The 15694-nt window shown below is 42.4% G+C and overlaps 1 protein-coding gene across 1 annotated transcript in view; it reads right to left on the bottom strand.

The window, feature by feature from the left end:
* SLC3A1 (solute carrier family 3 member 1) overlaps positions 1 to 15694 on the bottom strand; it is a 33716-nt gene that overhangs the window by 8992 nt on the left and 9030 nt on the right. The window contains exons 5-7 of the mRNA XM_019970081.2: positions 5569 to 5688; positions 3308 to 3432; positions 1813 to 2008 (exon numbers count right to left, since the gene is read on the bottom strand). Of these exons, the coding sequence (XP_019825640.1) occupies positions 1813 to 2008; positions 3308 to 3432; positions 5569 to 5688 (441 nt within the window). The remainder of the gene's footprint in view (positions 1 to 1812; positions 2009 to 3307; positions 3433 to 5568; positions 5689 to 15694) is intronic.

Raw genomic sequence — 15694 nt, 5'->3', positions numbered from 1 at the left:
GACCCAGGTTCGATCCCTGGGTCAGGAATATCCCCTGGTGAAGGAAATAGCAACCCACTCCAGTACTCTTGCCTGGAAAATCCCATGGACTGAGGAGCCTGGTAGGCTATAGTCCATGGGGTTGCAAAGAGTCGGACACGATTGAGCGACTTCACTTCACTTCACTTCGCTACTGTTCATTCTTTTCATTATCGCAAAAGCATCTGACAAGGAACTCTGTGATTTCTCAAGTCTTCTGGACCTAGAACACTTTGCCTTTTTCAGAACTGAAATCAAGATCAGCAATGTGCAGAGATCAGGGCCTCTCACAGGCCAGTGATATCTGAGACTTTCAGCATATGAAAAAACCAAGTGCTAAAACTCCATTATAAAATTTGTATAGGGGGGCACTTCTGGAATGATGGAGTAAGGACCACCAAAATCTCTAACATGAAAGCAAGGAGAATGCTGGCCAAAAAAAAAATCTACTTTTTCGGAATTTGAAAATGAAAGGCTTACAAGCAATCCAAGGAGTATTCAAGAAGAACAGCTGGGTCTCAGTAAGAATAGTTAAGATTTGTGTCATTTTAACTGGCCCTAATCTCATGCCCTTCCCCTCAGATTCAAGACAGCCTTGAAAACCAACAGTAACTGTAAAAATCAACAGCCTAGTAAGCTCTGAAGGACCAGAATAAAGTTCATCAAAAGCTCCATCTCTAAAGAACTGTCACTATTTAACCTTTTCAGCAGCTCACTTTTGGATGGATTTTTTTTCTTTATCTGCTCTGACTCAGAGCTGAGTATGCAAATCATCTTATCTGGAAGGCATATGCCAAAAACAATTGATTACTTGCCAGAGGTGGGGTTACCAACCTGGGCCAGAGACTGACCAGAAAAACTTAAAAGTTGGAAATGAGATGACCATAATAGGCTTTGAAAGACTCTGACGTTTTCCTGGAATCTAGTAGCCTGCACACATGCACAGGTGCCCAGGGAAACTCTAATCTCTCCCTGTTGGCCAACCCTGAAGCTCTTGCTAGAGGAGAGTAGAGACCAAGGCAAAGTTGTAAGCTGCCTGCAGGAGTGTTGAAAGCATCCCTCCCTCCCCCACTCCACTAACAGCCCCTCAGCAAATGCTGGGAGACACTGGTTCAAGGTTTCTAAGGAATCTTAACAATTATTAGTGACCAAGCAGAGACTTCAGTGGCCGCACACGACAAATAATACAGATTTTTACAGAATTAATCCACAAAAGTCAATGAAGAAACAAACACTGGGGAAGGGGAGAATGTGATTTTCAAAATCTCTACATTCAAACATCCAGTTTTCAACAACCAATAAAAGAATACAAGACGTGCAAAGAACCAGGGACGTATGGCCTTAGTGGATAATGACTTCAACTCCACTCGTATACGTGTGTTCAAAAATGTAAACCATATCTACGTTACCATATCTCATACTTAAAAGTATGAGAACAATGCTTTATCAGATAGATACTGTCAATAAAGAGAAGTCATGAAAATGAACCAAATCGAAATTTTAGTTGATAAGTACAATAAGTGAAAAGTTCACTGGAAGGGCTAGACAGATTTGAACTAGTCAAGGAGTCAGCAAATGGGACAGATCAGTTGAGATTATCTGATCTGAGAACCAGAAGGAAAAGAGTGAAGAATGACAAGAACCTGATCAGGAGCTGGGATGGGCCCAGCTCACTAAACCATCACAAACTGAGGGGAAGGGGAAGGTCACTTACAGACACGTGCCCCTTGTTTCAGAGCTGACTTTGCAGTGAGCGCACCAGCACCCTATGCTGAACTGGGCATAAGGACTTACCATCCAATTAGGCCATTTTCCTTCTGGCATGTTTTCCATCCAGGATGTGATAATCTCAGACACACTGTTGCCAGAAGGCTTGTCTAGTTTACTGAGGTAACTGTTGAAGGGAAAATCTGCTTCTTGGATAAAAGGCAACCCATAGTATACCATGGTCTTGGTGATGCTCTCTCCATGGGCTTCAGTCCCCATGAACCTGTAAGAGAAGTACAGTGTCGTCAGGGTCTGTGAGGAGACTGGGAAAGCGCTTCGCAGCTGCTATCCTCATGGACAGGATGGGAATGAATGCATGCTACTTGACCACGTCAGCTAGGGCTTACTAAGGAAGCAGAATCAAGCCGACGCACAGAAATGGCACGCTGGGTCAACTGGCAATTTCTCAACACATTAAACCGAGAGACTAGCCCAATACTGAGTCATGTCTAAAAGAAACACATTTGGATCTCAGTCAATACCGTTCTTTGCTTTCTAAATCTAAACGAAACTCGGTAACTTCCAGGAAGACTTTTCTGTAGTAATTCTCATCACTGCACTTGGAACATACAGTACATGCCTGCATATAAGGTGAGGGCGGCTCACCCAAGAAACTTCCCCTTCTGTCTGAATCCCCGTAAAGTCTCACTTTATTATTGGGGTGCACTATCAGTTGCTGGAAAGCAGACACTCTTCAGGGAACACATATTTGCCTGAAATGACCCACATCAATGCTGGCTTTAGCTGTTGGAGGCATTACATTGAATGGATAAGTACACAGTATCCGGAGCTGGGGTGTTTCAGTTCCAATCTCATCTCTGTGATCACTGCCTGGGTGACCATTACCTGTATGCCCAGAGTCTCAGTCTCCTCATCTGTAAAACGGGGACAGTTATCAGAGAACCTACTTCAAGAAGAAGTTTCTTGAATTCCTTTTCCATTGATTCTGTTGGGTAATCAATATAAACACTACAAGAGTTAAGTTCACTGAGTGTTTATTATGTGCCAGGCGTCGTTTTAAGTGCTTCACAGACATCTCATGTAATCTCACAACCTTATATGGCTGTCAGTTAGCACTTTTTAGTTGATGAGAAAACTGAGACTTAGGTTAACTAACCTTATGCCAGCTCAAGGTGGCATAGCTCTTATGCCTGAGGACTCCACCTCAGCCCCACCTGATTCCAAAGTTGTGTTCCTAACCATTGTGATCTATTAACAGCTTAGCTGGAACATTTGCATGCTAACAGGGCAAATAATAAATAATAAAGACTAACCTTTAGATAATATATTTTTAATTAATTTTCACAAAATTCCTATAAATACATATTGTGACTAGCATCGTTTTACAAAAGAGGAAACTAAATCAGCAAACTTAAGCAACATGAGAGACTATACCAGGCCCTAGCGTAATCGAGTTATGATGCACTGTAATTATACGGTTTGTTAAATTATAACTGGAACCTCTTGAGGATGCGTGATTGTGAGGGATAAAGTGCAGATCACACGCTGTGCCTGTGGTTACCTGTATCGCCCTGGCTCCCTGCTGTATTGATTCATGGTCTGCCGGAAGCTGCGGACAATGTCGTGCATTCCCACCTGTGTGGTGGTGAAGTCATGGTGCAGCTGCGAGTAGTGAGTGACCATGTCCTTTGAAAACAGGACAGCATGGTTACCATAATGTCACATGTCAAATGCCCATAGCGGCCTCGTGTGGACTGTCTCTTCAAAGGACTCAGACCAAAACACACATGCTTAAAGATGGTCCTAAGGCTTCTACTGCTCAAGGGATTTTGTTCACGGAGAACACTCAATATTATTAGTGTTTCATTTTTTGCTTAACTTATTAACTGTAAATCTAGTAAACAAGTTAAATTTTACCAAACAGCTAAACATTGATTACAAATGTATTTAACAAAATCCTCTTAAACATTTTATTGTCCCAAATGCTCCACATTTTTAAAGGCAAACAAAAGAAATTATCTTAATGATTAGAGTACATTATTACATTTGTACTTTATCTGCTCACAAAATTATTAATACCATGCATTTAAATTTGTTTTTTTACCACTTTTGTCCTTTATTCTTATAGTTATACTTTCTTGGGGTTTCAATAATTTTTCCTGATACTGATTTTGTGCTTTTCAAGGGTTACAATAATCTTCTAGAATCACAGTAAAAGATTATGTCTCATACAAGCTCAGGTTATAAGTCCTGGGTTAGGACATGGACAGGCTAGACAGTCCATGAGTTGCCATCCATTCAGTGGACCCCTTTTTTATAAGTGATTTTCTCTTGCTAGATCAAGTGAAGTTTTTTGAAATCTCCAATATCTTTGGAAGTTACATGTACTTTAAGTTTTTCTTGGGTAGTACACAAAATCCATTGTTCTGGTCATTTGTCTTCAGTGGAAGCATATGCCTATCTTCCGACATATTATAATTAGCAAGGTTATTCTGGAATTTTTCTTCTCCAAGTATAAATGCTTCTCTTTGGGACAGCTGGCTAACATACAACCTTTTTTTCTCCTTCAGTTTTCCTTTCTACTGGAAATCAGATGTGAAAAAAAAAATGGCTGAATCATAACCTTGGTTCATGACATGGTCTCATAATTAGCCCATGAATGGCCAGCTTCCCTTTATTACTCAGATAAGATTATCACGTTGATAACCATATGAATTTAATTTTACTTTCTAAAAAGGGCATCATGTTATACATAATTTAGATTTTTTTTGCTACACATTATATCACTAAGATTGACCCATTTTGCTATGTGTCACTATTAATTCATTTATACATGGACTTCCCTGGTGGCCTAGACGGTAAAGCGTCTGTCTACAATGCGGGAGACCCGGGTTTGAGCTCTGGGTTGGGAAGATCCCCTGGAGACGGAAATGGCAATCCACTCCAGTACTATTGCCTGGAAAATCCCACGGACAGAGGAGCCTGGTAGGCTACAGTCTATGGGGTCGCAAAGAGTCGGACACATTTTTACATACTCTTGTATAAATATACTAGTCTTTTATTTTGAAATGCATTTTGGGACTGCTATCTACTTGCCACTGAAAACAGCCTGACTGTAGCATGGTGGTCAACTATAGGGGTGAGAGTGGCATGTGATTATTACTGTGTCTCATGTGTGACATGGGAGGGGAAAGGTTGAGACCCACTGGTGTGAAAGCATGAAAAGCCCAAATCCTATTGCAGATAGCTTTGGTTGGTAATCCCATTTATCACCTGTGTCACCCTGATGAATTAATTCCTCTAAGATTTGCTAAATGGGGATCATGAAACCTCACAAGATGTTGAGAGAGCTAAATGGAAAGAGCACATAGCATACAACTGATGCTCAGCAAGTGTTATTTCCTTTCCGTTCTGCTTACATGTAGCTTTAATGACTGCAAAAGCACCTGGGGAATTTAAGCACCTCCCTTGAGCTTGAGTGAGTGACAGAAATCACAGAGTTATGGCCCTTGGTGGAGTCCACACTGTCCATGCCCTCAGAAAGTGATCTGTAAAGATCACTCTGGAGGGAACCAGTAGAAGGAAATATCTAGTCGCATGCATTTGAAACTCCTGTGTTTCCTAAAGAAAATGATTCAAAGCACTTGGGCAGAACAGAACTCACCTCTGGTAAGTGGTGTCTCAGGCTAAAAAAAAAAAATACTCTGATAACATTTTCAGAAAAGAAAAAAATATAAATAAGTATATATTTATAAATATATACTTATTTTATAATATATATTAAAACCATGTATACATATATTAATATGTTTAAAACTTTACCGGGATTTGGGTCTTATTCACTTGGGCCTCATCTCTCAGATGCTTTGCTTCTAGAAGAAATGGAAGAGCATCGAAACTAAAGCCATCAACACCCTTTGAGAGCCAGAACTGTATAATTTCCTAAACAGGAAGAAGCAAAAACGCTTGATTATATCAACAACACATTGTTGTCACAAGGTTTAATAAAAGTCTTGTCTGTTAGTGACTTTCCATCATAAAACAGTCACCTCCACATATAAAAGTATCTATTTAGCACAGCAGTGTCTGAGCCTCATGAACTTTGGAATAACTGTATTTATGGGCTCCTGAGATGGCTGGATGGCATCACTGACTCGATGGACGTGAGTCTCAGTGAACTCCGGGAGTTGGTGATGGACAGGGAGGCCTGGTGTGCTGCGATTCATGGGGTCGCAAAGAGACAGACACGACTGAGCAACTGATCTGATCTGATCTGATTCTTCCCTCATATTTGAATTCAGAATGTTACATATGTAACTGATGCTATGAGCATGTTCCCAAAGTTTAGACTCCACTGGAAATGAAAGAATAAAACCACAATGAAACATAGGACTCAGGAGACACTGAAACCACAATGAAAGATAGTACTCAGGAGACACCAGATACATACATAGCTTATCTCCACCATGCTCCGTTCCTTAGAAGTCACTCCAGACTGACAGAAAATAACCAATTAAGCAGCCAGTCATGAAGGCTGTTCCACCAGACTGGGGCATTTTGGAGGGAAAGACTGCAGCTTTCATGTCTGCTTCCCTTGCCACTGACCCAGCAGTTGTTATTCAGTGAACCAGTCGAGGAATGAAAGAATCAACTCCAAATGAGTCAAAGATGGTGTGATACTGCTGGGACATCAAAGAAGTACAGCCAGTTCGCTGGCTTCGAGGCATCTACACAGTAGCTGGGGACACGTGAGAGGGTTACCTAACACAAGGCAGGACACGGTTCAGCATCATGAGAGCAGCTTCCTCGGTCTGCATGACTGTTGGAGCACCAAGAAGATCTAAGTTAACATGGGTGGGCACAGCCATGTGTTTCCTGCCTTCGGGCAAGGAAAAGCTAGAGCTTGGCTTGAGATACCATCAGAGAGTAAGCCTAGAAGAACATTCGGGACTGTTTTGGGACGGCATGAGTCAAGCATGGAGGCAGAGGATGACTTGGCCTGTATGGGGACAGTTAAGAAGACCAGTGACCTTGAAAAGCAGAGGGCCTGGTCTCAGTTCCCCTCCCCCTGCCAACCCCTCCCAGCTGGGCCGACGCCTGCACTCACCGAAAGACACCCTTCTGCAAAGGAACAACAGCTCTCCCTGTTCTCCTTTCAGCTCAATCCTTGCCAAAGGGAAGTTTCTACAGGAATGTGTACATCATATTTGGAGAAGGAAATGGCAACCCACTCCATCACATTAGAGCAGAACCACCTGTAACTTAAGGTACTGGAGTGAAGAAGCCAGTTTTCACCTAGTGAGGGGAACAGAGCTATAGACCTCAAATAAGGACTGTCTCCAAAATCACTTGCTAGATTCAAAGTGTCTTTCTTGTATCTACATGGGCATATGGGGCCTCTTGAGGCTGCAGGTCAAGGCTCCCAAAGGTTTCTCTAGGCTGAATGCAAGGCTGATGTCAGTCCGTTTAAGGTGAAATTTTGAATGGCAAAGCTTAAACAAATTTTTCGAATCTAAGAACAGACTCTGCTGCTGACAAGCCTCATTTTGAACATAGCTGACCCAAGTGCCCTTAAGCTGGCCCTACCCAGTGGAATTTCTCTTTGGGGTACAAGACCCACAAATCTATTCTTAGTAGCATCCTTCTTCACAAATTCATTCATTCAATAAGTATTTGGGTTCCAGCTAGGGACCAAGCACTTAGCTATAGGCCTTGGAACTAGAACCACATGCAAAATACAACACAACCCAGACACAATCCTAGGTCTCATGGTTTTTTTTTTAAGAATCCTCAGCTAGACAAATATTAATGCAAAAATACTGAAGTCACAGACACGATAAAGCTGTTAAAGAGAGGAGCATGGTAACACAAGGGTGACACAGCAGGACTTGCCAGGGAGGTCAGTGCAGCAGGATGGCAGGAAGTGAAGGCAGTTGAGATTCAGTTAGAGAAGCCCCAGATAGGAAGGCACCTCATTCATAGAACAGGATCCATAGTGGCTCTAAGGACCCACTTAGCATGAAGCTAACCAGGCTTAAGTTTTAGGACCCTTCACTGCATGGCCCCCTTTCTACTTACATTCATTTTTCATTCTAAATAACCACTTTTTTTTTCCCGTACCTAATTTTATACTCTTTTTATTTTTAAAAAGCCCCCAAGTTTGGAGGATGGATACATGTATATGTATGGGTGAATTCCTTCACTGTTCACCTGAAACTATTAAGATATTGTTAATCAGCTATACTCCAATATGAAATAAAAAGTTTAAACTTTAAAAAAAGCCCCTAGTTTTTATAACCTTCAAATCCCATACAACCGGGGTCCACCCCTAGGTGGCGCTGTTCTTAACAAGAGAGAACAATGGAAGAGAATCGGGGTGGGGCACAAATAACTAATCCACTCAAGCGGACTCTGACAAGAATGTAGAAAACATTAAACGCCATGCAGTTGTAAACATTAAGCTTTGGAGCACTAATTTCCGAGAATAAAGCTATTCATTCTCTTCTTGAGGTCCTCATTCACTTTGGGGATCACAGCATTGCTAGCTACCGAGCCAACATTAGAGAAGGAGAAACAACATTAGAGAATGAGAAACACGGACCTCAGCATAGGCATATGGCCCTGGCAGGGATTTTCACTGTAGTCTGGTAAGAGATGTTATCATTGTTTGATGAGACAAAACTTAAAAAGCCGGATGCTTGTTTTTGAGAGTCTTTTTTAAAATGTTTTATTAAACTTTTTATTTTATACTGGAGTATAGTGAATTAATAATGCTAGGATCATTTCCGGTGGACGCAAAGAGATTCAGCTATACATATACATGTATCCATTTTGAGAGGCATTTTACATGCTGAGGTCTTCACCCACATAATCTAAAATTTGCTAAATGGCTCTTGAAAAATATTTTCATTGTGCTATTTATTCTCAACCAGGTAAAAAAAGAGAATTCCAGATTTTAATGGTTAAGTATAAGTTCAGTCGCTCAGTCCTGCCCAACTCTTTGCGACCCCATGAATTGCAGCACGCCAGGCCTCCCTGTCCATCACCAACTCCCAGAGTTCACCCAGACTCACATCCATCGAGTCAGTGATGCCATCCAGCCATCTCATCCTCTGTTGTCCCCTTCTCCTCCTGCCCCCAATCCCTCCCAGCATCAGAGTCTTTTCCAATGAGTCAACCCTTCGCATGAGGTGGCCAAAGTACTGGAGTAGTTTCAGCTTTAGCATCAGTCCTTCCAAAGAAATCTCAGGGCTGATCTCCTTCAGAATGGACTGGTTGGATCTCCTTGGTTAACCATCGCTTTATGCCAATTAAGCTCCCCTAGTGTGCCGGATGCAGAAATGGGCACGGAGCCTAGTTCCCCAGGTCTGGGTGACCCATGTAGGGACCATGGGACTCTAGGGACAGTACATTGTGTCTCCAATTTCTAACTAACTCCCATGACATCACGCAGCCCTGGTTTTTCCACCAGACATGTCTACATTCTTTTCTCGTTAAACAACTTGCTCCTCGGAGTGAAGAAGGAATCAGTTCAAAACCTTGAGGCAAATCTTTCCTTTTGAGGTGACTGACATTACTGGATCCACTTAAGTAAAATGAAAGGTTTGGGACAAAGAAAGGCTCTGCTGTTACACGTGATGATATGCAAGACATCCTCTTGATAATGACATATACCCCAGGTCATCCGTCTCGAGAAAGAATGAGAAAGCATAGGATATTTCAGAAAGACAGAGAGAAAACCATATCCTCTGCTTACAAGCAAGGAAGGCAAACCAGCCCTACTGGTCTTTAGAAATCTGGGTAAAATTCTCTGCTGACTCTTCCAGAAGCAGGACATAGATCACAGGCTCCAGAATCTGACCCATAAGGGACCATCCCATCTCCCCCACTGTCCAGCTGCATGACTTAGGTTATATGCATGACCTCCAAAACCTTGGTTTCTTCATCAATAAAATAATACCTGCTTTACAGGAATTCTGTGAGGATTAAATGAGGTACTGCTGCCAGAGTCAACTGATGCTTTGGTCTTTGTGCTGTGCTTAGTCGCTTATTCGTGTCTGATTCTTTGCGATCCCATGGACTGTAGCTTGCCAGGCTCCTCTGTCCATGGGATTCTCTAGGCAAGAATACTGGAGTGGATTCCTGTGCCCTCCTCCAGGGGATCTTCCCAACCAGGGATCAAACCCAGGTCTCCCACATTGCAGGTAGATTCTTTACTGTCTGAGCCACCAGGAAAGCCCAAGAATACTGGAGTGGGTAGCCTATCCCTTCTCTAGGGGAACTTTCCAACCCAGGAATCAAACCCAGGTCTCCTGCATTGCAGGTTAATTCTTTACCAGCTGAGCTACCCAGGAAGCTTATACCTGACCTCTCTGCTGTGTTTGACAACATAGACTAACCCTGTCATCTAGAAATACTCACAGGACTTAGATCCAGGATACCACTCTCCTGGTTTGTGACTTCTCTGCCTGCTCAACAGTCCTTTAAATATTCATACTCCTTGGGGCTCCATCTTACACCCTCTGTTCATTTCATTTCACAACAGTATTGACTCATTTATCTATCACTCATTGATTATTTAACAAGTACTTATACCGGCCATTTTTGACACCAGGGACCAGTTTCACAGAAGACAATTTTTCTATGGACAGGGGTTGTGGGTGGGAGGATGGTTTTGGAATGATTCAACCTCATTATACTTATTGTGCATTTTATTTCTGTTATTATTATTACACCAGCTCTACCTCAGATCATCAGGCATTAGATCCTGGAGGCTGGGGACCCCTTACATATATAATAAGCACCACACTATCCTAAGTGCTTTACAAAGGTTAAACCACTTAATCCCCAAACGACCCCACAAGGCATGTACCATTATTGTTCCCATTTTACCATCAGGGGAATTGAGACACAGAGAGATGATGCGTCTTGATCAAGGTCATCCGACAAGTAAGTGGTACACCGTAATTGGAACCGTGTGGTGCCCTTACAGGCTTCCCTGGTAGCTCAGATGGTACTCCATTTGTTATGTGGCCTTCCTTTACTATAATTATTTTAGTTGGAGGACATGCTACACCTGGCCATCATTGCCACATGACAACAACCCCATCAAGATAAATGACAAATGGCCCTTTGATTCACCTCAGCCAGCGCAGTTCGCTCACTGATATTACCTGCCTGACCTCTGTGGGCACTGTCCACATGGTAACAAGTCCGAGTTTTATCTCTGAACCAGACCTTCCCCTGAGCTCCATGGCATTCTAGCCAGCTACCCACTGAACACCTGGATGTCTCACAGAGCTCAAACTCTACACAACTGAGAGCCCCCCCACACACACACCCATTCTTCCCATATCTCCCATCCCAGGAAACGGACCTGCCACCCAGCCAGAATTCAAATCTGAAACCTGGAAGTCACACCAGACTCCTCTCTAAGGACTGATGATGCCTCTGCAACCGCTACACCTTCTGCCACCCTCACTGGTCCCCCTGGGAGGTTTCCTAGTTACTGCATCACCCACCTCCCCAGTTTTTCTGCCTTCAAACCTGCCTTACTCAAATGCCTTCATCACACACCATATTGATTTTTCCCAGTGCAAATTAAAAATTATTCCCCTGCCCAAGACAAGCACCTACCATGTCCTCCAATGCAGCTCATGATGTGGTTCCTACCCACCTCTCTCACCTCGTCTGATCACACACCCCCTCTCGGGACAACATGTACCCACAGTGGACAACTCCCAGCACTTACACTGTGCTTTCTCTCTGCTGGGGACACTCCCACCTGTGTCTCTTTGCTTGGCTCAGTCTTTCTCACCCTCTAGCTATCATTGCTTCCTCTGTAAACCTTTCCCCAGTCTCTCCCACTCTGTGTCCAGGTTAGGTCCCTGCCCTGCATTCTCCTACTTCCTACTGCCATGAACACTCAGCACACTTTACCGTAATTTCCCATCTGTTTACCACCCCCCTCCAGAATATATTATAGCCCATGATGGCTACAACATGGGTCATTCTTTCTCACTCTCTAGGAATCATTGCTTATATCTATATATCTATATCTAGGTATACCCTCTATTTCCCATTTGTTTGCCACCCCCCTCCAGAATATATTATCATAGCCCATGATGGCCACAACACGGGTCCATCTTCAGAATCAGCCTACTCTGGCATATAGCCAATACACAGCACATGCTGTTTAATGAGGGAATGGTTTATAATGAAGTGCATGGCATACACGTGGTATAATGATGCTGCAGTGATGAGCATCAAGCACTGAGCTGGCTTATAAAGCAGGTAGTGAGTATATTTTATTTTGAATGGAGTTGCTTGTCTCCAGCAATACTGTGCTCAGTAGAGGCAGAACAGAACCATTACTTATGCTCTGTATCCCATCTTTAGCCAGGAGGGCATCTTGGTTCCCAGTTGCCAGTTGCTATAAATACACTAACTCCTCTAATCCAGGGCTCAGCCTTCCCACGTGGGTGGTTTCAGGAATCAGACTGAGCCCCAGACATGGGGCCAGGCCATCTGGAATCTCTTCCCTGCTCTGCAGCTTGTCTACTGATCACTTCTCTGGGCCTCAGTTTCCTTATTTGTCAAATAAGGGATTTGGAGGGCAAATTTTAAAAAGCTGATCGGAAAATTATAAAATACTAGACAAATATAAGCCACCCCTCCTCTGAGAAGACTTCCTGACTTCTCTAGCTGAAAAAGCTCTAGCCCTGGAAGGTTCAGGGCGGAGCCAAACCCCTAATGGCCAGTGCAAGGGAGAGGACAAAGAGGAAGAAGGATGCTCTGTGCTGGGTGTCTCCTGCCTGCCAGCCTCCCACCGTGCAGATAAGCTGAAATCTGATGGGAGCCCCGAGGAAGAAGGCTCAGGTCCTGAGTACAAGCTGGTATACAAGCACAACTCATTCCAAATGCCTCCTCACCACAAATTCTCAGGGTTGCAAATTATTAACCTGCATAACTCTGCTTCAAAGATAAGTGCTGCTGGGGGAAGGAGGATGTCAGAAGTCCCTTCATGTGAAAGCTCCCTTTCCAGAAGCGAAGAGCCTTCCCTTACAGCATTCAGCCTTTCTTATTTACCTCTAATAGGAAACCTTCTAAACCAGCCTTGCAAAAAAATGTCTAACCTCTCAACCAGAGGCAGTAATGATTCATCTCAAGAGGGATTTCATCCTGCAAGGCTAGTAACTAAGGCTCCTATTTATGTCCTCCACTACTTGGATGCCTTCAAGAGAATTGCTGGGTTAGCCAAAAAGTAGTTGATGTATTACTGGCACATTTTGGCAAAATTTATCACATTTGTCTAAACATCTCCAGGCAATCCATCAATATTGCCGCAAGGAGCCTGGAGAAATCCACTGCCTGATAAACCAACTGGTTTATGCTCCCATTTATGAATTTCCAATTAAAAACCTGCTTACAAAAACTGTGTAGAAAAAGTGAAACACAGAGAGGGAAGCAGTTTGCCTCAGATTAGGCAAGGAGCTGTGGTTAATTTAAGTACATGGATGCCACAATCTCGGTGCTTGGGTTTGAATCCTGTCCCCTTAGTCCCAAGGTGGGCGGTGTCACCTCTTTAAGCCTCAGTTTCCTTCTCTGTAAAACAGTCGTGGTCATAAAATCTCCTAAGTTAGGTTTGTTTTGAGCATTAAATGAGATAATGCTGGTAAAGCACTTGGCAAAAAGTAAGTGCCTAATAAGAGTGGGGGGTGTGAGTGTATAAATGATCTTCAGTGATGGAGAAGAGGAAAGTTCACACTCCATCAGAGAAGTTTAAAACTAACCCCTCGTTAGTGGGCTGACTGTGTCTACCTCCCCACCCCAAATGAGACAAGGCTGCCATGACAAGGTGCCTACTTCTCAAGATCGCAAAGCAATTCATCTAAATTCTGGAAAACATATATAGTAAAAATAGCCTTAGAACTAAGGAATTTATAGGAATATACTTAAAAGAAGTGCAGGATATGTACACTGAAAACTAGAAGACACTGTTGAAAGCAACTAAAGGAGATCTTGAGTAAGTAGAAAGACATCCTGTGTCCACAGATCGGAAGAGCTAATATTCTTCAGATGGCAATACTCCCCCAAACTGATCCACAGATTCCATACAATCCCAGCAGACTTCTCTGCAGAAACTGACAAGCAAGTACTAAAATTCGCAGGGAAGTGCAAAGAACCTAGAACAGTCGAATAATCTTGGAAAAAAAGAACAAGGTTGTAGAGCTCACATATCCCAATTTCAAAACTTAATATATAAAACTGTAGTAATCCAGACTGGCGTAAGGACACACATATAGATCAATGGAACAGAAGTGACAGTCTAGAAATAAACCCCAATGTTTGTGATCAATTGATATTCAAAAGGGTTCCAAGATAGTTCAGTGGTGAAAGAATAATCTTTGTTAAACACATATTGTTGGGATAACTGGATAGCTACATGCAAAAGAGTGAAGTTAGACTCCCTCTTACCAAATACAAAAATCAACAAAAAATGGATGAGAGACCTAAGTGTAAGAGCTAAAACTACAAAACTCTTAAAGGAAAACATGAGTTAAATCTTTACAACCTGGAGTTAGGCAATGGTTCTTAAATGTTATACTATAAGCATGAGCAAGAAAAAAAAATAGATAAGTTGAAGATTACAGCAATTAAAAACTCTTGTGCTTCAAAGAGCACCATCAAGGAAGTAAAAAGACAACCTATAGAAAGGAAGAAAATTAATTGCAAATCATATACCCAGAATGTGTTTAAAAAAAACAAAAACTTATAGCTCAACAAAAAGTCAAATAACACAGTTTTAGAATAGACAAAGGATTTGAATAGACATTTCCCCAGTGAAAATATACAAATAAACTATAAGCACATGAAAAGACGCTCACTATCGTCAGCTGTCAGGGAAATGCAAATCAAAACCACAGTGAAACACCACTTCACTAGCATGACTGTTATCAAAGCTAAGACAATAGCAAGTGTCAATGAGGATACAGAGAAAATAGAGACTCCATACATGGCTAATAAAAATGTAAAATGGTCCAGCTACACTGGAAAACAGTTTCTCAAGAAATTAAATACAGATTATAATATAGATATAATATAGATACAGATTATTATATATTATAATATATAATATAGATGTCACAGACATCTATATAGATACTATATGATTCCATTTATGTGAAATGTCCAGAACAGGCTTATTTATAGAGGCATAAAGCAGAGTAGTGGTTTCCAGGGCTCAAAGAGAGAAAATGCAGTAGCCAGAGGGAGTGAGTTCTAATGGGTATGGGGTTTCTTTGGGGGGGTGATGAAAGTGTCTGAAATTAGTAGAGATACTTGCATAATCCTGTAAACATACTAAAACCACTGACTTACATACTTGAAAGGGGTGAATTTTGTGATATGTCAATTATATCTCAATAAAGCTGTTATTTAAAAACAAAACAAGAACAGACTAAGGGGCACAGGTGTTCTTAGTGACTCCAACAAGGCATCCTCTCCATCTGGCTGACATGATGACTTGTAGAGAGAGACCCACAGCTCCCTGCTCTGCTCTATTTGGGTTTCCTCTTCACCGGCCTCAGAGCCCTACCCTGGTATCCTAAATTCTTGCCCATGAGAGCCACAGCAGCAGCAATAATGAAAACAGCAGCAGGGCTAATGTTTACTGTGAATTATGTGTCAGGTGTTGTTAGAACCACCACTATACAGGTGTGAGTGCCAGCAACTCTCACCTGGGTGCTGCAGGAAATCTGAGCATCATCAGACCACAGAGCATCATCTCTGGCTCAGCAAGTGTCCCTATGACAGCATTCACAGCCCCACAGCATCAGCCCTCACCCTCATTTTTACACCCAAACTCCCCAACCCTGTCCCTCACTTCACTGAAGTGCACTGATAGTGTTGCCACATGGAATACAGGACAACCAGTTAAGCTTTAATT

Source organism: Bos indicus, chromosome 11, assembly GCF_029378745.1.
Source record: "Bos indicus isolate NIAB-ARS_2022 breed Sahiwal x Tharparkar chromosome 11, NIAB-ARS_B.indTharparkar_mat_pri_1.0, whole genome shotgun sequence".
NCBI classification, from domain to species: Eukaryota; Metazoa; Chordata; class Mammalia; order Artiodactyla; family Bovidae; genus Bos; species Bos indicus.
Note: the sequence above shows the minus strand (reverse complement) of the source record. Positions and strands in the feature narration are given on the sequence as shown.